General features: G+C 52.7%; 1 protein-coding gene across 2 annotated transcripts in view; it reads right to left on the bottom strand.

Annotated features, from left to right (window-relative positions):
• The window catches only part of TBCD (tubulin folding cofactor D), a 205699-nt gene that overhangs the window by 24647 nt on the left and 154478 nt on the right, over positions 1-26574 (bottom strand). For both annotated transcript variants that reach the window (XM_074389091.1, XM_039476649.2), the window contains exons 20-23: positions 23456-23573; positions 20807-20867; positions 19155-19177; positions 16196-16227 (exon numbers count right to left, since the gene is read on the bottom strand). In XM_074389091.1, coding sequence (XP_074245192.1) covers positions 16196-16227; positions 19155-19177; positions 20807-20867; positions 23456-23573 — 234 coding nt within the window. The remainder of the gene's footprint in view (positions 1-16195; positions 16228-19154; positions 19178-20806; positions 20868-23455; positions 23574-26574) is intronic.

Here is a 26574-nt window from a genome sequence, read left to right as displayed (position 1 = left end):
AAAAGGCTCCTCTCGCGGTAACGGGCACTTCCCTGCCTGCCAGGTGACGCTGGGCACCCTCCCAACCCGCAGGCACGTGAGTTTGCTCCTCTCTTTCATGAAATGCCAAGTCTGCTCTGTCCCACTTCCTGCTGGACCCTTTACCTCATTACTGGCAATTTCAGTAAGTTTTTGTACACTAAGAGCTTTTTACCTTTCGAATGTAGTACAGACATCTTCTCTAAATCTGCATTTTCTCTATCAACCATACACATAGTATATTCTTCAATAGGCAGCCCAGCATAATTATCTCCTCTTGTTTCTATCTCGTAGAATTATTATTATAAAATCTGTTAGCTGGGGGTTACATGCCAACACAGGGGAACAAAAAGAAACAAACAAACAAAAAAAAACCCAGAAAGCCAGTTCTCACCACCAGTTAGAAAACCCAGCCAGGGCAGCTGGGACTCGACATTCAGGATCTGCTTTCAGCTCAGGGGCGGGGAGGAGAAAGGAAGCACTGGGAAGACAGAACGGCTGTCGGTGCTCAGGGCGTGGCTCCAGCCCAGCCAGCAATTTCTCTCTACTTCTGTGCAGATTTGAAAATTTCTCAATTAAGAAGTTTTCTTAAGAGACTGACATTGTGGAGGAGGGGTCCAAGCTGGCTGATTAGGAGCAGCTCAGGATTGCAGCTCCCAGGGAAGGCGCAGAGGGCAAGTGGACGCCGCATTTCCAGACAGAGTTTCATTGCCCACAGAGCAGGAGATTCCCAGGCAGAGGAGTCCCATGGGTCGCCAGCACAGCTGTTTGCCGGAGACCCCCGGCGCGGTGGTTCTCCGTACAAAATACACAGTTCTGGGTACCGTTTTAGCTGGTGATTGGCGCTCCGGGAAGGCAGAGTTGCCCATTCATCTGATTAAAAAGGGGACTGAGACAGGGAGCCAGGCCAGGAGATTCCCAGACAAAAAAGTGCCGTGAATCTCAGCACCGCTGTTTGAGCCGCACAGTGGGTCGCCACACGGGAAATCACACAGAACCCAATGCCTTTTCAACAGGCGACTGGAACACCTGGGAGAGAGTCGACCGTTCAACTAAAAAGGCTCTGAGGCAGGGAGCCAGGTGATCAGGCTCAGCTGGTCCCACCCCACACAAAAAACAGCAATTGGAAACGCTCTGGGTTGAGAGTTTCACAGCAAGCACAGCTGAACCCAGGAAGGTCCAGCTCTGTCGGGGAGGGGTGTCCGCCATTACAGAGGCAGTCCACCACTACGGAGAAAGTCCGCCATTGCTGAGGCAGCCCGCCGTTGCCGAGGCAACCCGCCATTAAAGAGAGAGTCCACCATTACAAAGGTGGACCAGCTTTGCCGAGGCAGTTCTAACTACACCTGTATAAACAGGACTGCAGGGAAGTTCACAGAGCAGCTGGGCAGAGCCCACAGCAGTTCAGCAAAGCCTCTGCAGGCAGACAGTGACTAGGCTGCCTCCTCGCTGGGCAGGGCAGCCCTGAAAAAAAGGCAGCAGCACAACAGAAACTCATAAATAAAGCCCTAACTCCCCGGGACAGAGCACCTGGGAAAAAAAAGCGGTTTATGAGTTCTGCTGCAGCAGACTTAAATGTACCTGCCCCCCAGCTCTGAATGAAGAATGGAGCTCACAGCTCAGCACTTCAGCTCCTATAAAGGACAGACTGTCTCCTCAAGCAGCTCCCTGACCCCCATATACCCAAAGAGTCACCTCATAAAGAAGAGATCAGACTGACATTTGGCGGGTATCCTTCTGCAACACGGATAGCAGAAGAAGAAACTAGTAGGAACCCTTACTGTTCTGCAGCTGCTGCAGGTGATCCCCAGGCAAGCAGGGCCTGGAGTGGACCTCAGCAGTCCTACAGCAGAGGGCCCAGACTGTCAGAAGGAAAACTAAGAAACAGAAATAACTTCATCATCAACAAACAGAACGTCCACTCAGAGACCCAATCAGAAAGTCAGCAACTACAGAGATGACAGGTGGATAAATCCACAAAGATGGGAAGAAACCAGTGCAAAAAGGACGAAAACACCCGAAACCAGAACACCTCTCCTCCTAAAAGGGATCACAACTCCTCACCAGCAAGGGAACCAGAGCAGATGGAGAAGTAGTGTGATGAAATGACAGAATCAGACTTCAGAAGGTGGGTAATAAGAAACTTCTGTGAGCTAAAAGAACATGTTCTAACCCAATGCAAAGAAACTAAGAATCTTGAAAAAAGATTTCAGGAAATGCTAACGAGAATGGACAACATACAGAGGAATATAAGTGAATTGATGAAGCTGAAAAACACAACAGGAGAACTTCACGAAGCATGCGCAAGTTTCAACAGCTGAATTGACCAAGCAGAAGAAAGGATATCAGAAGTCGAAGATCAACTCAATGAAATAAAATGAGAAGGCAAGAATAGAGAAAAATGGGTAAAAAAGAATGAGCAAAGTCTCTAAGAAATATGGGACTATGTGAAAAGACCTAATCTACGTTTGACGGGTATACCTAAATGTGACAGAGAGAATGAATCCAAGCTAGAAAATACGCTTCAGGATATTATACAGGAAAACTTCCCCAACCTAGCAAGGCAGCCCAATATTCAAGTCCAGGAAATATAGAGAACACCACAAAGATATTCCTCAAGAAGAGCAACCCCAAGGCACATAATCGTCAGATTCACCAGGGTTGAAATGAAGGAGAAAATGCTAAGGGCAGCCAGAGAGAAAGGCTGGGTTACCCACAAAGGGAAGCCCATCAGACTCACAACAGATCTCTCAGCAGAAATCGTACAAGCCAGAAGAGAGTGGGGGCCAATACTCAACATCCTTAAAGAAAAGAACTTTCAACCCAGAATTTCATATCCAGCCAAACTAAGCTTCATAAGTGAAGAAAAAATAAAATCCTTTGCAAACAAGCAAGTACTCAAGAGATTTCATCACCACCAGGCCTGCTTTACAAGAACTCCTGAAAGAGGCTCTACACATAGAAAGGAACAACCAGTACCAGTCACTCCAAAAACATACCAAATGGTAAAGAGCATCAACACAGTCAAGAATCTGCATCAACTAACGAACAAAACAGCCAGGTAGCATCAAAATAACAGTATCAAATTTACACATAACAATATTAACCCTAAATGTAAATGGGCTAAATGCCCCAATCAAAAGACACAAACTGGCAAACTGGATAAAAAGCCAAAACCCATTGGTGTGCTGTATCCAGGAAACCCATCTCACATGCAAGGATACATATAGGCTCAAAATAAAGGGATGGAAGAAGATTTACCAAGCAAACGGAGAGCCAAAAAAAGCAGGAGTTGCAATTCTCGTCTCTGATAAAATAGACTTTAAACCAACAAAGATCAAAAGAGACAAAGAAGGACATTACATAATGGTAAAAGGATCAATGCAACAAGAAGAGCTAACGATCCTAAATATATAGGCACCCAATACAGGAGCACCCAGATACATACAAAGAGACTCAGACTCCCACACAATAATAGTGGGAGACTTTAACATCCAACTGTCAGTATTAGATCAACCAGACAGAAAATTAACAAGGATATCCTGGACCTGAACTCAGACCTGGAACAAGCAAACCTAATAGACATTTACAGAACTCTCCACCCAGAATCCACAGAATATACATTCTTCTCAGCACCACATCACACCTACTCTAAAATTGACCACATAATTGGAAGTAAATCACTCCTCAGCAAATACAAAAGAACAGAAATCATAACAAACAGTCTCTCAGACCACAGTACAATCAAGTTAGAACTCAGAATTCAGTTGGGAGGCCGAGGCAGGTGGATCACGAGGTCAAGAGATCGAGACCATCCTGGTCAACATGGTGAAACCCCGTCTCTACTAAAAATACAAAAAATTAGCTGGGCATGGTGGCACGTGCCTATAATCCCAGCTACTCAGGAGGCTGAGGCAGGAGAATTGCCTGAACCCAGGAGGCGGAGGTTGCGGTGAGCTGAGATCGCGCCATTGCACTCCAGCCTGGGTAACAAGAGCGAAACTCCGTCTCAAAAAAAAAAAAAAAAAAAAAAGAACTCAGAATTCAGAAACTAACTCAGAATTGTACAGCTTCATGGAAACTGAACAACTGGCTCTTGAATGTTGACTGGATTAACAATGAAATGAAGGCAGAAATAAAGATGTTCTTTGAAACCAACGAGAACGAAGACACAACATACCACAATCTCTGGGACACATTTAGAGCAGTCTCTAGAAGAAAATATATAGCAATAAATGCCCATATGAGAAGCAAGGTGAGATCTAAAATTGACATCCTATCATCAAAATTGAAAGAGCTAGAGGAGCAAGACCAAAAAAACTCAAAACCTAGCAGAAGACAAGAAATAACTAAGATCAGAGCAGAACTGAAGGAGATAGAGACACAAAAAACCCTTCAAAAAAATCAATAAATCCAGAAGCTGGTTTTTCAAAAAGATCAACAAAATAGACCGCTAGCCAGATTAATAAAAAAGAAAAGAGAATAATCAAATAGATGCAATAAAAAATGACAAAGGGGATATCACCACAGATTCCACAGAAATACAAACCATCATCAGAGATTATTACAAACAACTCTATGCACATAAACTAGTAAACCTGAAAGAAATGGATAAATTCCTGACACTTACATCCTCCCAAGCCTAAACCAGGAAGAAGTTGAAACCCTGAATAGACCAATAACAAGGTCTGAAGTTGGGGCAGCAATTAAGAGCCTACCAGCCAAAAAAAGCCCAGGTCCAAATGGCTTCACAGCCGAATTCTACCAGACATACAAAGAGGAGCTGGTACCATTCCCTCCGAAACTATTCCAAATAATCCAAAAAGTGGGAATCCTTCCCAAATCATTTTATGAGCCCAACATCATCCTGATACCAAAACCTGGCAGAGACTCAGCAAGAAAAGAAAACTTCAGGTCAATATCCATAATGAACATAGATGCAAAAATATTCAGTAAAATACTGGCAAACTGATTGCAACAGCATATCAAAAAGCTTATCCACCATGATCAAGTAGGCTTCATCCCAGGGATGCAAGTCTGGTTCAACATACGCAAGTCGATAAACGTAATCCACCACATAAACAGAACCAAAGACAAAAACCACATGATTATCTCAACAGATGCAGGGAAGGCCTCTGACAAAATTCAACAGCCCTTTATGCTAAAAACCCTCAATAAACTAGGTATTGATGGAATGTACCTCAAAATAATAAAAACTATTTACGACAAACCCACAGCCAATATCATACTGAATGGGCAAAAACTGGAAGCATTCCCTCTGAAATTTGGCACTAGACAAGGATGCCCTCTCTCACCACTCCTATTCAATACAGTATTGGAAGTTCTAGCCAGAGCAATCAGGCAAGAAAAAGAAACAAAGGGTATTCAGATAGGAATGGAGGAAATCAAATTGTCTCTATTTGCAGATGACATGATCGTATATCTGGAAGACCCCATTGTCTCAGCCCAAAATCTCCTGAAACTGATAAACAACTTCAGCAAAGTCTCAGGATACAAAATCAACGTGCAAAAATCACAAGCATTCCTATACACCACTAATAGACTTCAAGAGAGCCAAATCAAGAAGGAACTGCCATTCACAATTGCTACAAAGAGAATAAAATACCTGGGAATACAACTAACAAGGAACGTAAAGGACCTCTTCAAGGAGAACTACAAGCCATTGCTCAACGAAATAAGAGAGAATACAAACAGACAGAGAAAGATTCCATGTTCATGGTTAGGAAGGATCAATATCATGAAAATGGCCATACTGCCCAAAGTAATTTACAGATTCAACGCTATCCCCATCAAGCTACCAATGACCTTCTTCACAGAACTGGAAAAAAACACCTTAAAATTCATATGGAACCAAAAGAGAGCCCGCATAGCCAAGTCGGTTCTAAGCAAAAAGAACAAAGCGGGAGGCATCACACTACCGGACCTGAAACTATACTAAAAAGCTACAGTAATCAAAGCAGCATGGTACTGGTACCAAAACAGAGATATAGACCAATGGAACAGAACTGAGGCCTCAGAGGCAACACAACGTATCTACAACCATCCGATCTTTGACAAACCTGACAAAAACAAGCAATGGGGAAAGGATTCCCTGTTTAATAAATGGTGTCGGGAAAACTGGCTAGCCATGTGCAGAAAGCAGAAACAGGACCCCTTCCTGACACCTTACACTAAAATTAACTGTCGATAGTTTAAAGACTTAAACATCAGACCTAACACCATAAAAACCCTAGAAGAAAATCTAGGCAAAACCATTCAGGACATAGGCGTAGGCAAGGACTTCATGACCAAAACACCAAAAGCATTTGCAACAAAAGCCAAAATAGGCAAATGGGACCTAATCAAACTCTACAGCTTCTGCACAGCAAAAGAAACACTCATTAGAGTGAATCGGCAACCAACAGAATGGGAAAACATTTTTGCAGTCTACCCATCTGACAAGGGGCTGATATTTAGAATTTACAAAGAACTAAAACAGATTACAAGAAAAAAAACAAGCCCATTCAAAAGCAGGCAAAGGACATGAACAGACACTTTACAAAAGAAGACACGCATGAGGACAACAAACATATGAAAAAATGCTCATCATCACTGGTCATCAGAGAAATGCAAATCAAAACTACACTGAGATACCATCTCACACCAGTTAGAATGGCGATCATTAAAAAATCTGGAGACAACAGATTCTGGAGAGGATGTGGAGAAATAGGAACACTTTTACACTATTGGTGGGAGTGTAAACTAGTTCAACCACTGTGGAAGACAGTGTGGTGATTCCTCAAGGACCTAGACATAGAAATTCCATTTGACCCAGCAATCCCATTACTGGGTATATAGCCAAAGGATTATAAATCATTCTACTATAAGGACACATGCACACGAATGTTCACTGCAGCACTGTTTACAATAGCAAAGACCTGGAACCAACCCAAATGCCCATCGATGATAGACTGGACAGGGAAAATGTGGCACATAGACACCATGGAATATTATGCAGCCATCAAAAACGTTGAGTTTGTGTCCTTTGTAGGGACTCAGCAAACTGATACAAGAACAGAAAATCAAACACCGCATGTTCTCACCCATAGGCAGGTGTTGAACAATGAGAACACATGGACACAGGGAGGGGAGCATCACACACTGGGGTCTGTTGGGGGAAATAGGGAAGGCACAGCAGGGGTTGGGGAGTTGGGGAGATAGCACAGGGAGAAATGCCAGATACAGGTGATGGGGAGGAAGGCAGAAAATCACACTGCCACGTGTGTACCTATGCAACTATCTTGCATGTTCTTCACATGTACCCCAAAACATAAAATGCAATTAAAAAAAAGAAAAAAAAAGGAATACAATGTATAATGCATTAAAAAAGAGAGAGAGAGAGAGAGAGAGAGACTGCCATTGTCCTACAATATCTCCTAAAATTTCTCTGAGGAATTTTATGATTGAGGGTTTTTATACATAAGTTTTTAGGTAATCTCACACTCAGTTTTAGAGACGATGTTACTTTCTTCCACGTGGACACCTGTACCACCACCACTCATTCAATGAGCTCTCTCCTTCTCACCAAAACCGGACACGCCTTTGTCATAGTGCAAATCCTTTCAGTTCTAAACAGAGCATTGCTCTGATGTGTTTTAAGAACCGGGAAACAAAAGTTCTATTTTTAAAAGTAATTTTCTTGGAGATGCACCCTGCACATGAACTTAAATGTATTTTATAATCAAGTTAAAAAATTTTTAGCCACACTTGGTGGCTCATGCCTGTAACCCCAGCACTTTGGGAGGCCAAGGCATGTGGATCACCTGAGGTCAGGAGTTCCAGACCAAGCTGGCCAAGACGGTGAAACCCAGTGTTTACTAAAAATGCAAAATTAGCCAGGCAGGGTGGCGCATGCCTGTAGTCCCAGCTAGTCAGGAGGCTGAGGCAGGAGAATCGCTTGAACCTACAAGGTTCAAGCTGAGATCACGCCACTGGACTCCAGCCTGGGAAGCAAGAGAGAAACTGTTTCAAAAAAGAAAAAACAATTTTTTGAAACCAGCCCATGAAAAGATGGTCAGTACCACCGGCCACTAGAGAAATGCAAATTACAGTGAGAATCCTTTAGATGGGAAGCTGATGGCTAAACTTAAATATATGACATTCCGAGATTCTGGCCAGGATAGAGACTGGAGAGCTCACGCGCCGCCCGCTCAGTCCCTCACACGACGACACACAGGACTCAGCAGCAGAAATGAAAAGGCTTAAACACACAAAATCTGGCACATGAATATTCCTGGAAACCCTGTTCACCACAGCAAAAGCTAGAAGTAGCCCCAGTGTACTTTACCGGGTGCATGGTTGGACACGCTTTGGTAAAACCAACAGTGGGCTAGGAAGGCAGGAACCGTGAACACACGGACAGCTGGATGGGGTCTCAGGGCACCAACCACGCTCACCGAAACGCCGCCTTGAAACACCACGGCCCATACCAGTCCATCGTGGCACACTCGAGAAGGGACAGACTGGCGGCAGGGGCTGGCTCTGTGAGGAGGACGCAGGTTGCTGATCGACTGTGGAGCTAGTTACACAAATCTACACAGGGCATAGATCTGCTCGGAACCAGACACACACACGAAGCCGCGAAACCCCGCAGGCTTGCAGTCCACAGAGCAGGGCCTGCACGACGGGGCACCGGCTACAACACCGTGCTGTCCTGCACAGTCGCTGCGGGGGAGTGTGTGAAGCACACCGAGTGCCCTGTTACTAATCTCCTAACTTCCTGCAGGTCAATAATTATTTGAAAATAAAGAATATTTTTTAAAAACTAACAGACTAGATAACACAGACCACCCTCCACTACAACACTTCTAAAAGTTAAAAACAGAATGTAAACAGACGCGAAGTGCCTGCAGTCACCAGAGAGCTCACGAGGACCTGCGGTGGACAACTCTCGCGGGTTTGAGAGCGGCGGGGCCAGAGACGCTAATGGTGCATCCAGGAGAGTCTCCAGCTGGCGGGAAACGCGGGTCAGGTGACCAGCAGAGAACCAGTAGGTTCTGAACCTGGAGGACCACGCCTAGCAACAGGTATAAAACGTGGAAAGCCAGCACTGAACCCTTCGCGCCTCAAACCCTGACGGCAAGCGCCCACCTCCCACCAGGAGCACACATGCGGTCTCTCTGGGAGATGAGCAGATTCCAAGCCTCACAGCAATTCTGTAAGGCTTTGCTCCCGTGCCTTGGCGGAGCTGCTTTTCGTGTATCATATACCATCCTTCAGAAACAGAGCCACATTCCAAGCCCCACGACAATTCTATAAGGCTTTGCTCCCGTGCCTTGGCGGAGCTGCTCTTCGTTTATCATACACCATCCTTCAGAAACAGAGCCACATTCCAAGCCCCACGACAATTCTATAAGGCTTTGCTCCCGTGCCTTGGCGGAGCTGCTCTTCGTGTATCATATACCATCCTTCAGAAACAGAGCCACAGAGGCTCCGGAGGACGGTACTGAAGAAAGACTTTAAACCATGCTTAATACGTTCCAGGATGTGAACCAAATGAAAACTATGACAAGAATATGAACCTACAAAAAGTGAACAGAAGTTCTGAAAAATAAAAACAGAATTCAAGGATGGGTTTAACGGCAAATAGGCACAGCTGAAAAGAGAATTTGTGACAGTGGACTTGAAGTCAAAGAAAATGTCCAAACTGAATCAGACAAAACAGAGAAGAGAGTCTAAGACACATGAAGAATTAAGTGTGGTGATCTAGATGAGAGGAGGCGACAGAGTCCCCAAAAGGAGAGGAGGCCAGTGAACAGTGTTCAAAGAGATCATGGCTAGCAATTTCTCTAAAGTGAACAAAACACAAACAGAAAAGTACAGATTATGAAACAAGTATGAATCCTAGAACCCCAAGTAAAAGAAACACCAAGACAACTTGTTCAGGACTATCACCATAAAACTGCTAAAAACCAAATAAAGATAAAGTCTCAAAAGCAGCCAGGGAAACAAACTTAAAAAGCTTGTCTCCGACACAGTGAATCAGCAGACTGGCGGCTCACTTCTCCGGAAGGCAACAGAATACGTTTGAAGTGCCAAAAAACAAACAAACAAATAAATGCCATATTAAAGTTTCAATCTCAGCAAAAGTAACCTTTTAGAATCAAAATAGGCCGGGCGCGGTGGCTCACGCCTGTAATCCCAGCACTTTGGGAGGCCGAGGCGGGTGGATCACGAGGTCAAGAGACCGAGACCATCCTAGTCAACATGGTGAAACCCAGTCTCTACTAAAAACACAAAAAATTAGCTGGGCATGGTGGTGCGTGCCTGTAATCCCAGCTACTCAGGAGGCTGAGGCAGGAGAATTGCCTGAACCCAGGAGGCGGAGGTTGCGGTGAGCCGAGATCGCGCCATTGCACTCCAGCCTGGGTAACAAGAGCGAAACTCCGTCTCAAAAAAAAAAAAAAAAAAAAAAGAATCAAAATAATGGCCTGGTGTGGTAGCTCACACCTGTAATCCCAGCACTCTGGAAAGCCTAGGCGAGCAGATCACCTGAGGTCGGGAGTTCCAGACCAGCCTGACCAACATGGAGAAATCCCATCTCTACTAAAGATACAAAAATTAGCTGGGCATGGTGGCAGCCACCTGTAATCCCAGGTACTCAGAGGCTAAGGCAGAAGAATCACTTGACCTGGGAAGCGGAGGCTGCAGTGAGCCAAGATCACGCCAGAGCAAGACTCCATCTCCCAAAAAAAGGTAGAAAAAAACATTTTGGGAAAAACCAAGGAGAGGGTGCCAGCAGCAGACGCACACTATGGAGAACACTAAGGAGTGTCCTCCTGGCAAAGTGAAATTGGTTCCCTTGGAAGGTGAGAGACGCAGAACAGAACCAGAAACAGAAGAGCAGGTGTCCGCGTCCATGAATCCGAGTGAATTCTCACAGAAGAAGAGAGAACCGGGTGTCTGTGTGGGTGAATCCGAATGAACTCTGACTACTAAAGCAATGTAACATCCTATGTGAGTTAAGACACAACCGAAGGGCAGGACAGCAGCAGTGTCGGGCGGAGGTGGTGGATGTGCTCAGGGCATCGGGACGGGGCACTGAGCCTCAGCCCACGGTAGAAGTCCATCAACGGCGTGTGTGCCCGGATTGCTCAGTCACGATCCTCCACACACCGTGGCCGACTCAAGGCTCACCCGTGCCTCTGGTTTCCTCCCGTCTTTGGCAGGAGAGGAGAGAACTCCCGACTCCTGTGGCATGTCTGGTGTAACACTGTGAGCCATAGGACTCTCCTCCCATTTCAAGACACTGAAACATGGGGATTGTTTCAAGAGCCAAACGCAGCCCACCCTGACTGACCGACCCTCCATCTCTGCCTTACTAAACAGAGCTCCTGTTTCTTTCCTTTGATTTTAAAGCATGAAATCCAAGAGCCATGGAAGGGACACCCATCTTCCCGGCACCAGGGGAGGCAGCTCTGGTCGGGCCACACTGAGGACACCAGGACGCCAATCTCCTCTCGTGTGAATATTCATGACAAAGGCTAACCTGTATGACATTTCCTTGATATGGGAACAGAGGGAACTCAGACAACTCCCAAGGGCTGAGCAACTGTTCCTACAAAACATACAAAAGACATCTGAGGAAGTCTGCGGTTTGACACCTCCGGGGTCCCTGTGGCCAGGGTGTGCGTGCCGCTCCTGGGGGCTTGCCACCGACACACTGGTGTCCTCAGGGGTAAGGGCACCACCACCTAGCCTGAGTCAGAAAGAGACCAGCAGCGCCTCCCGTCTCCCACGCAGCCTGCAAACCCACAGACTTCTCACCCAGACAAGCCTGCAGTATCACTAGAAAGAACAGATCTAAAACTAAGGGCATCAGAAACCGATGTGTACAAACGGAACTCAGAAATACAGAAGCAAGGGAAACAAAGCCAAACAACTAAAAGGGTCGCCTCTGGAAAAATAAAATGTGGGACCCAGACCACAGACACTACGCAGAACGATTTCACTTCCCAACTATTCACACCTGAGAACTGAAAGGAAAACTAACTTCCTATGAAGTATAAAATGAAAGAGGAGGAGGAAAACCCCAAGGTGACACCAAGGCTCAGTCAGGGTCACCAGGGACGCAGTTGGCTTCAGAGCCTGCAGGCCACAGTCTCCTGGGACCAGCAAAGGCCCTGGAGGGAAGGAGCCGCAGGAGGAGGGCTGGCTGCCAGGAGCTGTGGCCGCGGCTGAGGGGGTGTAGGCAGCGAGAGGCGCCCCCAGGGAGGGCGTGGGCACTGTGGGCCGCTTTCCACGCAACACGCCCACCCGGGTGCAAGGCCACGTGTGCAGGAGTGCTGCGTCTGCTCTTAATGGTGTGAGGGGTGGAAACAGCACTCCAGCCAACACACCCATAGGGCAAACACAGTTGGAGGCTGGCAGGGGGCCCAGAGCAGGGATGCCTCCCACAAAGATGCCCTCCTCCATGGTGCCCCCACCAGGAATCCCACCCCAGCTGTGAACCCTAAGGGATGCACCCCAACGACGACTCACGTACCCAAGAGCAGAGGGCAGGGTGGGGAGAGAGGCAGACAGAAACCACCCTGTACCCAGCACCCCCAACAAAAGACCACAACCCACTGCCCTTCAGAGCAGAGCACTAAGAACCCAGACGGTGTAAGATGCCAAACACCAAACAGCAGTAAGGGTGCCTTTCTAAAAACCTGGACGAGGCGCATCCACGTTTATGTTCCACAGTCACTCGGGCAGACTGCGATGCTCTGGCAGCAGTGAGCGGTGGGTGAGGAAGGGATAGGGTGGCTACTGTGTCTCACGTCTTTCCAAACAACATCAAGAAGTAACTAAAACCCGCAATACTCCCCCTCTGCCCCTAAGTGCAAATGCAGATTCCTGCACGGGCAGCCTCCTGCCCAGGGTGGGTGTGTCACAGGCAAAGTTGCCCTGGATGGGTGTAAATGCCAGGGGGAAAAGCTGCCCACAACAACCACGCGGAGGCTCCAGGAGGTACGTTCTCCCATCGTTTCTTCCTGAGCTCATGACGGTTCTGCCCATGGAGAGTACATGGCAGCAATGCCCAGACCGACAGCAGCCAGGGCCCAGCAGGACCCCTAAGGGCGGTCACTCAGGGTGCCCTAACCAAACACTAAGAAGAGCAGCTTACAGAGCAGAACCTCCCCGATGGGCCTGGCTTCAGGGAGCAGGAGTAAAGGAAACACAGCCACAGCAGCGTGGCTGGCCACAGGGATTCGGGACACTGTTAACTGCCCCCTTTCACCGTGGGCATGACTCCTGTGCAGATTTCCTGCTCAAACACCAAAAGCAACCCTAAAGGCAGCCCCTGCAGCACAGGGGGAACACACCGGGAGTGTGTGACGGTCACATGAAGGGCATGTGAAGATTGTCACACTGCATGTGAAGGGTGTGTGTGAAGGTCGTGTGAAGGTCTTTTGAAGGTCATGTGGTCATGTGATGTCGTGTGAAGGGCATGTGAATGTCATCCGACTGCATGTGAAGAGTGTATGAAGGTCATGTGAAGGTCATAGAAAGTTGTGTGAAGGACTTGTGAAGGTTGTAGGCCTGCCTCCAACTGCCACCTCAGGGCATGGCACGTGTCGTGGGTGGGAAGGGGCGGAGAGTGAACCCTATGAGAGCACCCAGCACTCCCACCATCCCAAGCCAAGCGCCCAGATCCAGAAATGGCTTACAGGTCACCAGCTATCCATGACACGTGGGGGATGGTCTCGATCCCACTGACAGATGAGGCCACGCCAGGCACCCATGGGCATGTCAGAAAGATGACGTCCCTGCAGCGTGTGCTCTGGACGCAGCTGAGGGACAGTGATCAAGTCCATATCCAAAACACGACACACGGTCTTGGCCATCAGGGACCTCCTGCAGACTGGCAACCCCAAGCCTCCAAACATCAGCCGACAGAAACTGGCTCACGCTTCTAGAACCAACTTTCCCATGACGCCCATCACACCCAGGAGAACACTGAGCTGACGCCAGCGGAAATGCAAGAAGTCCCACAGGCCTGGCCAGAGGAGGACAGCTGCAGGCCTCAGGCAGGTCCCCATCAGGTCAGGGCTGGGAGGTGTGAACAGAAAGCAGGAGAGGCTGATGCAGCCCGACATCCAGCCACGGGCTCCCAGAAGCCAGCCCCTCTCCTCTGCCCAGAACACGTGGATCTCAAAAGTCTGCACACAACAGTGGCTTTTCTAAGTTTCCTCACCAGCTGTGCCTTCACACTCAGTCCCACGCAAGGGGCTGAGCGCAGCATAGGATGGCCGTCTGTCCTCACCAGCTGCACCTCCGCACTCACAGTCCCACAAGAGGGGCTGGGCGTAGCGTGGGACGGCCATCTGCACAGCAGGGCGCCGGAGCTGTCAGGAGGAGCCCAGCTCTCTGGACCCTCGGGATTGGCCGCTGCCATCAGGAATGTCTTGGAAATGAAATCAGGCCTTTGCGTTAACACTTTGTGGGGATTGTCTAAAATGTGTTCTTTGTATCTCTCCTCACATTCTAAAACAGAATCAGCCAAGAACACACGAGGCACTGCCCGGCTGTGCTAACCCCGGGGGGTACGAGAGGCTTGGGAATGAGGTGCAGAAGTTCACCTGATTGGTGTGTAAGGAGCTTCGCCTCTGCTCAGCTTTCCTCCTGCCCCCGCCTGAGCTCCCGTCCTCACCCTGAACAGCTCTTGGTCCCTGAACAGCTGGGCTCCCCCAGGCTGGACCAGGGCTGCGCTCGGAGGGACCTGCAACACCCACTGAGTCCACAGGCGAGCACTGGCCCCATCGGCCCCGCGACCCCAGCTGCCTCTGCTTCCCAAGAGAGTTCCAGAACCAGTGGCTCTTGGGTGCAGCCCCTCCTCGATCACACTTCCTCTGTCTCTCTCACAGGCACCACTGGGGGCTGACTCTGACACACACGTCCGACCTGTCAGGACTCGAGTACCTCTGAGCATCCCCCTCACCCCCACCTGTTCTGAAAGAGCCAGCACCAGCTAGTTCTAGGTGGCAAAGGGCACGCGTGCACAGCAGCCCTGGGCCTGCAGGTGACGTGCCCTTCAGATGGGTGCCCGCCTGGGTCTAAGGGATTCAGAGCTGTGCTTGGCAGGTCGTGGCCCTGTACCCAGGAGCCCCTCAAACCTGGCGATGCCTGCTCACAGGCCTCATGGCCCTCGCCATCCGCCCCAATGCCGAGTCCCCCAAGGCTGTGCCATGCTCCGGCCACCACGCCAGTACCCCAACGCCTCCGGCCACTGCGCGCTGCATAGGTCACGGCTGGGACTCATTGCCTTTGAAACGCAGCCCCGCACTCTCAGCACAGAAGCTAAACCCCTGTGCTCCAGCCTCCTTGCCACCACCACAGGCTGAGATCCAAGTGCCTCCTGGCAGCGTCAAGGCTGCTGGCCTGTGAGGGAGGAGAATGATCCCTCGGCTGGGCAGGACGGCCTGCAGATCAGCTCTGGGAGCAGCACTGGTGGTGCCGACTGGTCCCTACCACAGGTCAAGCCCTGGCACGCTGGGCATGCCCCACACCTACACCTGCTCACCACTCCCACCCGGGAGAGGGGCCCTCCACAGACCCACATGGCACCTGGTAAATATCCCAGTAAGTGCTGTGTGCCTGGATTTTCTAGCAGGTTTAGCTGGACAGGCTTCAAGAAAACCAGATACCTGTTATGGTGGTATCATTCGCGTTCTTTGCAAATATCAAACATCTAAAAAAAAAAACCTACAAAAATTATTCTCTGTTCTAGTTACATTTAAAGACTGTACTGAAGAGAAGAAAGCGTGTCCTTGGACGCCCCTAATGGAACGCCCCTGTGGGGAAGACTCAGGTGCCCCTGCTCAGTGCACCCACCCAAGAGCCAGCTGCCACAGCTGCTGGAGCAGGCCCTCCACGGGAGGGGGGACCACACCCAGAAGGAGCAGCGGCAGGGCCACATCCACTGAGTCCACAGGCAGGGGCCACATCCACTGAGTCCACACAGGGGCAGAGGCAGGGGCCATGCAAACCAGGCACACCGTGGCTGCCACCTCCACAGAAGAAACACGCCCAGCCCTGCACCCTGACGGGCTGAAGGGCCACCCTGCACGCCACAAGCCGCCTCTCTAGTGGATGGCCGCGGCAGAGGGCTGCAGCCTGCAGCCTTCAGACCCACCTGCTTGTCTCATGAGCTCTCCTCCCAGGCCCCTGAAAAGGAACGAAAACAGAGTTAGAAGGTTCTCTCAATATACAAAACACCATCAAATATCCTTGCCAATGTAACTTCAGGTTCCAAAAAGCATTAAAACGAGAATTCGTCAAATGTGCTACTGAGTATGAGCTGCCTTTTACCAAAGGAAAACTTGACACGTCCATCTTCCAGAGGCCCCCTGTCTGCCTTTTACCAAAGGAAAACGTGACACGTCCATCTTCCAGAGGCCCCACCCTGACTAGGTTATGCTGATTTTAATCATCCTTGCTGGTATCCCACCACAGAACTAATTCCAAACAGCGCTCAGCTCTGACGTTATAAAAGCTCATCTCAGATGCAGAAAGAGCTCCTTGTCCAGCCGAAAGCAGCAGCACACGGAGGTTCTACCACGAGTGAAGCCAGGCGGCGTTCCAGGCTGCTCTGCCGTCTGGGATGCCTGCCCCAGCCCTGGCACTGACAACGGGGCCCTGGCGCATGGGGGAATGGGTGCTGCCCAAGGAGGGCAAGAAATTTACTCCTGAGACCCTGGTTTCTGGCCCACACAGTATGGCTGGGTCTGATGTCCCATCCTGCAAGTAGAAAACTGGAAGGAATACAACGTGAAAAACTGGCTCCGACACCAGGAGGTAGGGAGAGCAGGACTAAAGCCCAAGGCAGGGGGCCCTCCAGCACCCCAGGGAACCCAGGAGCACCCGGAGGAGCCCTCCAGGCCCAACATGTGGGGAAAAGCCCAAACAGGGCCACCTGCCCTGCTGACTGAGGAGGCGGACGTAGGGGGCGGGGGCCACGCGGCCAGAGACTTGTGGGAGCAGCCTGGGAGGCCCAGGAGGCAGGGAGGGAGGCTTCACGCCTTGAGGGCAAAGGAGAACAGCAGAAGGTTCACTGCCCGACAAGTGTCCCACCACTAAGACACCGGGTGGTGTGGCTCACATCTGTAATCCCAGCAGTTTTGGAGGCCGAGGCAGGTGGATAACTTCAGATCGGGAGTTCGAGACCAGCTTGGCCAACATGGTGACACCCCGCTCCTACTAAAATTACAAAAATTAGCCGAGTGTGGTAGGAGGCGCCTGTAATCCCAGCTACTCGGGAGGCTGAGGCAGGAGAATCGCTTGAACCCGGGAGGCGGAGGTTGCAGTGAGCTGAGATCGCACCACTCAACTCCAGCCTGGGCGACAGAGCGAGATTCCATCTCCAAAAAAGAGAAAACGAGAAAAACTAAGAGAAAACAAAAGCTAGCCACAGAGCTGGAGAAAGCACTGGCAGATCTCGTGTCTGACAGAGTTGACATCTGGAATACGTAAAGAGTTCTGATGGCTGAATAAGAAGACAGAGAATGAAATTTTTTAATGAGCAAAAAGTCTGAACAGTCACTTCACCAAAGACCCAGGAATGCTCAGTCAGCACAGGGAGAGAGGCTGGGCATAGGGAGACAGGCTGGGTGCAGGGAGCGAGGCTCGGCACAGGGAGACAGGCTGGGTGCAGGAAGACAGGCTGGGCACAGGGAGAGAGGCTGGGCGCAGGGAGAGAGGCTGGGCGCAGGGAGAGAGGCTGAGCGCAGGAAGACAGGCTGGGCACAGGTAGGCTGGGCGCAGGGAGAGAGGCTGAGCGCAGGAAGACAGGCTGGGCACGGGGAGACAGGCTGGGTGTGGGGAGACAGGCTGGGCACGGGGAGACAGGCTGGGCACGGGGAGACAGGCTGGGTGCGGGGAGACAGGCTGGGTGCGGGGAGACAGGCTGGGTGTAGGTAGGCTGGGCGCAGGGAAAGAGGCTGGGCACAGGGAGACAGGCTGGGTGCAGCAGAAAGAGGCTGGACGCAGGGAGACAGGCTGGGTGCAGGTAGGCTGGGCACTGGGAAAGAGGCTGGGTGCAGAAAGAGGCTGGGCACAGGGAGACAGGCTGGGCGCAGGGAAAGAGGCTGGGTACAGAAAGAGGCTGGGCACAGGGAGACAGGCTGGATGCAGGGAAACAGACTGGACGCAGGTAGGCTGGGCTCAGGGAAAGAGGCTGGGCGCAGGAAGACAGGCTGGGCGCAGAGGCTGGGCGCAGGAAGACAGGCTGGGCGCAGGTAGGCTGGGCGCAGGGAAACAGGCTGGGTGCAGGGAGACGGGCTGGGCACAGGGAGAGAGGCTGGGCACCAGGGGCCTGAAAAAAGGCAGACTCCGGCAGCAGAAAGAGATCTCTATTTGCCAAGAGGGTCCACGTTCAGAGCCAACCAAACCAAGGGGTCACGTGTGGAGGGGACGTGGAGCAGCAGGGTGCAGAAAGGGGCAGAGCAGCTGAGGAAGTCACAAGCATGTGCGCCACACCCTGTGATGCCGCTCCTGGTAGTCAGCAAGAGACGTGAAAGGCACCAAGACCTGTATGTCTACATATGCACAGCAGCTTTCCTACCATAGCCAAATGCTGGAAACCCAAACAGCCCCGGCTGCTGAGTGGATCCCAAGCCGTTGTGCATGCACACCACGGAACACGACTCAGCACTAGGAAGAAACATGACTCGGCAACGGGTAGGAACACACGGCAACACGGGCACATCTCAAAGACATCACGTGGGTGAAGAAACCAGACTCCGAGGCTTCCTACTGTGTGATGCCCTCGGCAGGAAAAGCAAAGCCAGCTGTCAGAGCAGACGGGCTGCCTGAGCTGCAGAGGCACAGAAGGAAACTCTCAGGGAGGCGCTGGCCGGATCTCGGGGTTGGGGAGGCCACGCCCGTGCCTATGACCAGCAAGCCTGGGACGAGGAAACACAGACACCTGCAGAGCCAAAAACCCAGCGAGGTCAGACCCGCACGCACCTCCAGCGGCGAGCTCAACCCAACACACACGGGTGGCAGCGGGGAGCGCACACGCCACCCGCCTGCTCCCGATAGCACAGCTCTTCATCAGGACACACGCGTGAGAACTTCAGTTTTGTAAGGCTCACCTGTATAACCGACGATCGTAGAGCTAAAAACAAGAGAGGGAAAGTTATTTAATAAATGTTAAATTAGTATCTATCTATTAACAAATGTCAAAAGAAGAACAAAGAGAAAATGTCAGAAGGCATTGCGCCAGCCAGGAGAGCCGGCGGGAGGGCCAGAGACAGAGGCTCACCTGCTGATGCAGACGGCCTTATTTACCCTCCAGAAGGCCCCAGAGATCACCTGGTGGGGAAACTGAGGCACAGAGAGGGTGGTCAGAGCAGGGAGCTGGAGCCGCCTGCATTCTGGCCCCAGGTCCAATGTAGGACCCACCAGGCAGCCTCTTGGGCAAAATGTAATTGTGCCATACAGGGTTCTGACGTTTTTTTTTCCACAAGACAGCGTCTCGCTCTGTCCCCAGGCTGTAGTGCAGGAGCGCAATCTCGGCTCACTGCAACCTCCACCTCCCAGGTTCAAGTGATTCTCCTGCCTCAGCCTCCCGAGTAGCTGGGATTACAGGCATGCACCTCCACGCCCAGCTAATGTTAGCCAAGCTGGTCTTGATCTCTCGACCTCCTGATCTGCCCCCTCAGCCTCCCAAAATGCTGGGATTACAGGCACAGAAGGCGTGAGCCACCATGCCCGGCCCTGCTGTTTCTTTTTCTTTAAAAGGTCTTAAAAGCCATTGTGATTACCACTACAACTAAAAGTTTGCCAAAAATTCTACTAAACTCTTTAAAATATATTCTTTAATTCTCACAACTCAAGGAAATAGGTTCTATTACTGCCTGTATTTTACAGAGAAAGGGAGCCATGGCTCACAGCCTCCGAGGGGGGGCCAGTGCCTGCGCCGCCTCCCGGTCTGCACTCTGCAGCCATGCTTGTCTCAGTCAGAGGGAGAAGGTCAGACACCACTTTAAAAGTGAAAAACGTAAACAAACAAACAGAGCAGCTTTGCCAAAATCATAAAGCAAGTTCATGGCAGAAATAGGATACGAATCCAAGAGGTGACTCTTAAAGAATATAAGTCTATTTGGAATGACAGACAGTAAACCATGTAATCCCTTGTGAGTAATTCTGATATTCTCCTGGAACACCAAGATCCACAGTTCATACTTTACCTGTGAGTCACAGAAGCCTTTGAGAGTCTCCAAAATCCCAGAAAAATGAACACACCATCTCCCCAGAGAAATACACAAAATTCTGGTTTACTCTCAGGTGACGCCAGACCCCAGCTGCAGATGCAAGGCCAGAAACCGGAGGCCTCTGTGCTCTTTCTGTGTGCCCCCAACTCCATGAAAGCCTGGGACCTGACGCCCCACCCAGCGTTGGCGATGCTCCATCCTAGGACTGCAGCCGGGCGCCCAGGAGGGAAACCGCACTCCGGCTGCAGCCAAAATCTCCACCAGCTGCACTGGCTAAACAAGCCTTCCTCGGAGACTGGGACATGCTGGAGGGTGCACGGAAAGTCTGCACTCACTTCCCCGCCCAAGGCAGCCCCTCGAGGTGGCTGGTCACAAGCCTGACGCCAGCGGAGAGCCGGCTCCCAGCGCAGTCACACCCCAGGTCCTCCAGTGGCCACAAGGACTGCAGACCTCGCCTGGTGAGGGCAGGAGGCCGAGGGGGCAGGCCCTGCAACCCTCCTAAGGGGCGCACCCAGAGGCTGGACACGAACCTGCTGGTGAATCTGCTTCAGGCCCTGCAACGCCTGCTCGTCCAGATGGTCCGTGATGGGCCTGCAGAAGTTCAAACACAGCACTATGGTCACAGCCCCCAAGACCCTAACCCCGGGTACACTCGGAGGAGCTGAGGTCACACTCCCCAAGACTCTAACCCCGGGTACACTCGGAGGAGCTGAGGTCACACTCCCCAAGACCCTAACCCTGGGTACACTCAGAGGAGCTGAGGTCACACTCCCCAAGACCCTAACCCCGGGTACACTCGGAGGAGCTGAGGTCACACTCCCCAAGACCCTAACCCCGGGTACACTCGGAGGAGCTGAGGTCACACTCCCCAAGACCCTAACCCTGGGTACACTCAGAGGAGCTGAGGTCACACTCCCCAAGACCCTAACCCCGGGTACACTCGGAGGAGCTGAGGTCACACTCCCCAAGACCCTAACCCCGGGTACACTCGGAGGAGCTGAGGTCACACTCCCCAAGACCCTAACCCTGGGTACACTCAGAGGAGCTGAGGTCACACTCCCCAAGACCCTAACCCCGGGTACACTCGGAGGAGCTGAGGTCACACTCCCCAAGACCCTAACCCTGGGTACACTCAGAGGAGCTGAGGTCACACTCCCCAAGACCCTAACCCCGGGTACACTCAGAGGAGCTGAGGTCACACTCCCCAAGACCCTAACCCTGGGTACACTCGGAGGAGCTGAGGTCACACTCCCCAAGACCCTAACCCTGGGTACACTCAGAGGAGCTGAGGTCACACTCCCCAAGACCCTAACCCTGGGTACACTCAGAGGAGCTGAGGTCACACTCCCCAAGACCCTAACCCCGGGTACACTCAGAGGAGCTGAGGTCACACTCCCCAAGACCCTAACCCCGGGTACACTCGGAGGAGCTGAGGTCACACTCCCCAAGACCCTAACCCTGGGTACACTCGGAGGAGCTGAGGTCACACTCCCCAAGACCCTAACCCTGGGTACACTCAGAGGAGCTGAGGTCACACTCCCCAAGACCCTAACCCTGGGTACACTCAGAGGAGCTGAGGTCACACTCCCCAAGACCCTAACCCTGGGTACACTCAGAGGAGCTGAGGTCACACTCCCCAAGACCCTAACCCCGGGTACACTCAGAGGAGCTGAGGTCACACTCCCCAAGACCCTAACCCTGGGTACACTCAGAGGAGCTGAGGTCACACTCCCCAAGACTCTAACCCCGGGTACACTCGGAGGAGCTGAGGAGCTGAGGTCACACTCCCCAAGACCCTAACCCTTGGTGGGTATACTTGGAGCAACACACAGGCTCAGCAAGGTCTCATCAATTCAGGTCCCAGGGGATCCTGAAGACCTCTGCAGGGCATATCTCCAAGTAGCACTGTATTGTGTTTGCAGCACTTTGTGTTTTGTGTATTTTATCTTACGTTTTACTTTAGAGATGGGGTCTTACTATGTTGCCCAGGCTGGTCTCAAATTACTGGGCTAAAACAATCTCCCACCTCCACCTCCCAAAGAGCTGGGATTACAGGTGTGAGCCACTGCACCGGACCCATTTATGATTTCAGATGAAAGCAGTGTCTGGTCAAAGGAAGAGGATATTAGGACATCCCCTTAAAGCTGTGACCCTGCCAATGTGACTACCTTGGAAAACAGACGACTCCAGCTGAGGCTGAGATGAGAGCTCATGTGGGCCCCACTGCCATCCAAGGCCCCTGGCAAGGTCGGCCCTGGGCAGGCATCCGGGGGCCTGGATGCCGGCAGGGTTCCCACCAAGCCCTGCCGGATGAGGGCCCTTCGCTGGCTCAATCTGCCTTGTTCTCCCGAGGCCCACCCCACGCGCCTTCTTCCATGACCACAGAGCAGCGCCATCGAGGCCAGGTCTCCATGGGCACGGGCTCCACCCACACGAGCGACCGACCCTGAAGGAGCTGCACTGTGCGTCTGAGCTCAGGCCGACCAGGGCTCCCACAGACTGGGGCGGGAGGCAGCCCACATGGCACCCTGCGCTCACTCTGCCCCCAGGGAACTGTCTCAATGCACAGGGCACGACTTAAAATCGTTTCTTGGTTACCATCCCCTAGCATGTCTGAGAGTTGTTACTTTGGAGGAAGCATCAGCTTGGAAGGAATGTGAAACAGTCGATGTTTTACAGTCTCCTGCAGAGAACTTCCTGTGACCCCGTGATTTTCCCGCTTTATTATTTGTGCAAATGTAAACAACTGAAAAAATTCAAAGAAACTTGCCTATTCCCTGGCATTTTAAACTATTAAACGTGATGGGGAAAGGACACTGAGCATGTGAGTCACTCAATGCCCTCTGAAGAAGGATCTTTGCTGTTAGGACCTCACTAGTTACCTCCGAGACTGTGAGGTGCACGAGGAGGCAGCAGATGCAGGGCGGGTGCGGGGAGATGTTCACCCATCCGGTGCCACACCTGCCCTGCCGAAGGGAGGTGGGTGGTCCACCCGGCACGACTGTCAGGAGACAGGGCCACTTACTCCATCAACACAAGCTGGGGCTGGCGACGGTGACACCGGTGCCAGTAAACAAATGAGAAGGGAGGAGACCATCCCGAACTGGAGAGCACTGTACCCGCATGGCGAGGGGATCGGGAATGGAGCCCCGTGTCTGCTCAGGACGGACTCTTCCTACCTGTTCTCTTGGGCTGCAAGTCTGTGCAAGGCGTAGGCAACTTCTGCGCAGGCAAGAATCGACCCATGCCTCGTGTGTAGATCTGAACTCAGCGTCATGGACAGCAGCATCGGGAAGACTGCAAGAGACAGGGCCGGGAAGGCAGGTGAGAGCACGCACACACGGACAGCCTGTGGGACCCCCACATGCACCCACACACACCCACACAGGACCGAGAGGGCAGGTAAGAGCGTGCACACATGGACGGCCTGTGAGACCCACACGCACTCACACACACCCACACGGGGCCGAGAGGGCAGGTGAGAGCACGCACACATGGACGGCCTGTGGGACCCCCACATGCACCCACACACACCCACACGGGGCCGAGAAGGCAGGTGAGAGCACGCACACATGGACGGCCTGTGAGACCCACATGCACCCACACACACCCACACGGGGCCAAGAGGGCAGGTGAGAGCACGCACACACGGACGGCCTGTGAGACCCACATGCACCCACACACACCCACACGGGGCCAAGAGGGCAGGTGAGAGCACGCACACACGGACGGCCTGTAGGACCCCCACATGCACCCACACACACCCACACGGGACCGAGAGGGCAGGTAAGAGCATGCACACATGGACGGCCTGTGAGACCCACATGCACCCACACACACCCACACGGGGCCGAGAGGGCAGGTGGGAGCGTGCACACATGGATGGCCTGTGAGACCCACATGCACCCACACACACCCACATGGGGCCGAGAGGGCAGGTGGGAGCGTGCACACACGGACGGCCTGTGGGACCCCCACATGCACCCACACACACACACACACGGGACCGAGAGGGCAGGTGAGAGCGTGCACACATGGATGGCCTGTGAGACCCACATGCACCCACACACACCAACACGGGGCCAAGAGGGCAGGTGGGAGCGTGCACACACGGACGGCCTGTGGGACCCCCACATGCACCCACACACACACACACGGGACCGAGGGCAGGTGAGAGCGTGCACACATGGATGGCCTGTGAGACCCACATGCACCCACACACACCCACACAGGACCGAGAGGGCAGGTGAGAGCGTGCACACATGGATGGCCTGTGAGACCCACATGCACCCACACACACCCACACGGGGCCGAGAGGGCAGGTGAGAGCACGCACACACGGATGGTCTGTGGGACCCCCACATGCACCCACACACACCCACACACCCACACGGGGCCGAGAAGGCAGGTGAGAGCACGCACACACGGACGGCCTGTGGGACCCCCACATGCACCCACACACACCCACACGGGACGAGAGGGCAGGTGAGAGCGTGCACACACGGACAGCCTGTGGGACCTCCACATGCACCCACATGTACCCACACACAGAGGGCAAGTGAGAGCGTGCACACACGGATGGTCTGTGGGACCCCCACATGCACCCACACACACCCACACACCCACACGGGACCGAGAGGGCAGGTAAGAGCGTGCACACATGGACGGCCTGTGAGACCCACACACACCCACATGGGGCAGAGAGGGCAGGTGAGAGCACGCACACACGGACAGCCTGTGGGACCTCCACATGCACCCACATGTACCCACACACAGAGGGCAAGTGAGAGTGTGCACACACGGACGGTCTGTGGGACCCCCACATGCACCCACACACACCCACACTGGGTCGAGAGGGCAGGTGGGAGCGTGCACACAGGGACAGCCTGTGGGACCCACACGCACCCACACATACCCACATGGGGCCCAGAGGGCAGGTGAGAGCATGCACACACGGATGGCCTACGGGACCCACACACACCCACACACCCACACAGGGCCGAGAGGGCAGGTGAGAGCGTGCACACACGGATGGCCTGTGGGAGCCCCCACGTGCACCCACGCGCACCCACACGGGTCAGAAGGGCAGGTGATGGCGTGCAAACACACGGACAGCCTGTGGGACGCCCACACGCACCCACCAACAGGGTTTTCCCTCAATGTCACCACCCCAGTGCCCATGGTGATGCAGATGGCCTCCAAGACACCAAGGGCGACAGGACACAGGCTGCAGCGTGGGGGACGTGCCCCGGTCCCAAGTGCCCCAGATGGGGTGGGTAACTCAGACAGGAGAGGAAGCAGGGAAGAGGCGGACAGGCTCTCCACACCTTCCCTGGCGTGCAGGGCACTGTGATCCCAGCAGGGGCTCTGCTGGCTGTCCGGGCAGGGGCGGGGGCCAGGGTGGACAGAGGCAGGGCTGTCCCCAGGGGCGGTGCCTCCACTCTGGGTTTGCTCAGAAAGCACGGACCCCTCAGAATGCCCGTGGCTGCAGAGGGAGGCAGCTCTACCACACCTTCATGGGGAGATCACACTTCCCGAGCCTCAGCCTCCCCACATGCCGCCTCGCTGGCTAAGGTCTGAGAATCAGAGGGGCTAAGATGTGGCGGCTGTGGGTGACTGGTTGTTGGAGACCCAGAGAAATCTGCAAAAGGTCACAGTGCCGTCCTGATGTCCGTGCTCGTCAACTGGGAGGAGGACAAAGCTGAGCCCCTCGGCGTCAGCAAGGGTTAATTACGCACGTAAAGCGAGGCGGTGTCCCACTAAACCTGTGACGCTGGCGCCTCTTGGTGAAGCGATCACCAAGCAGAGAGGGCCCTTAGGAAGTGGCAAGCCCCCAGATGTCCAACACACAGGTGTCAGGTCAGGAACTCCGCTGAGGAGCCACAGTGCGGCCTCCAGTGGACACCCCGCGATCCGTGTCAGGGAATTGAGGGTCATGTGGAGAAATGGGTGTATTCTCCCCTACATGTACGTCGGATGAGTCTTTATTCCAAGCAGAAAAACAAGACAGGACAGACGGGATTTCTCTCTTCACTGGCGAAGTACGGGAAGTGCAGACTTAGCTGCTCCCGTCCGAGGTGACTTTAGTCCTGGGGCAGACTCTGAGTCCCCCATTTAGGCCCTTTCTTTCTAGAGACGCTGACAAATTCCGAAGAGCATTCAGTGTGGCAGGTGCAAGCCGCCACCCGGGAACGGGCCCTCACCGCGCTGCAGCATCCGTGACACGGTGCAGCGGCTCCCTGTCTGCAGACGCACTCACCGCGTCTGTCCTCATACCCTGCCCCCCAATCAAGAGGAA

This window comes from Saimiri boliviensis, chromosome 17, assembly GCF_048565385.1.
Source record: "Saimiri boliviensis isolate mSaiBol1 chromosome 17, mSaiBol1.pri, whole genome shotgun sequence".
NCBI classification, from domain to species: Eukaryota; Metazoa; Chordata; class Mammalia; order Primates; family Cebidae; genus Saimiri; species Saimiri boliviensis.
This window is presented reverse-complemented; position numbering and strand designations above follow the sequence as displayed.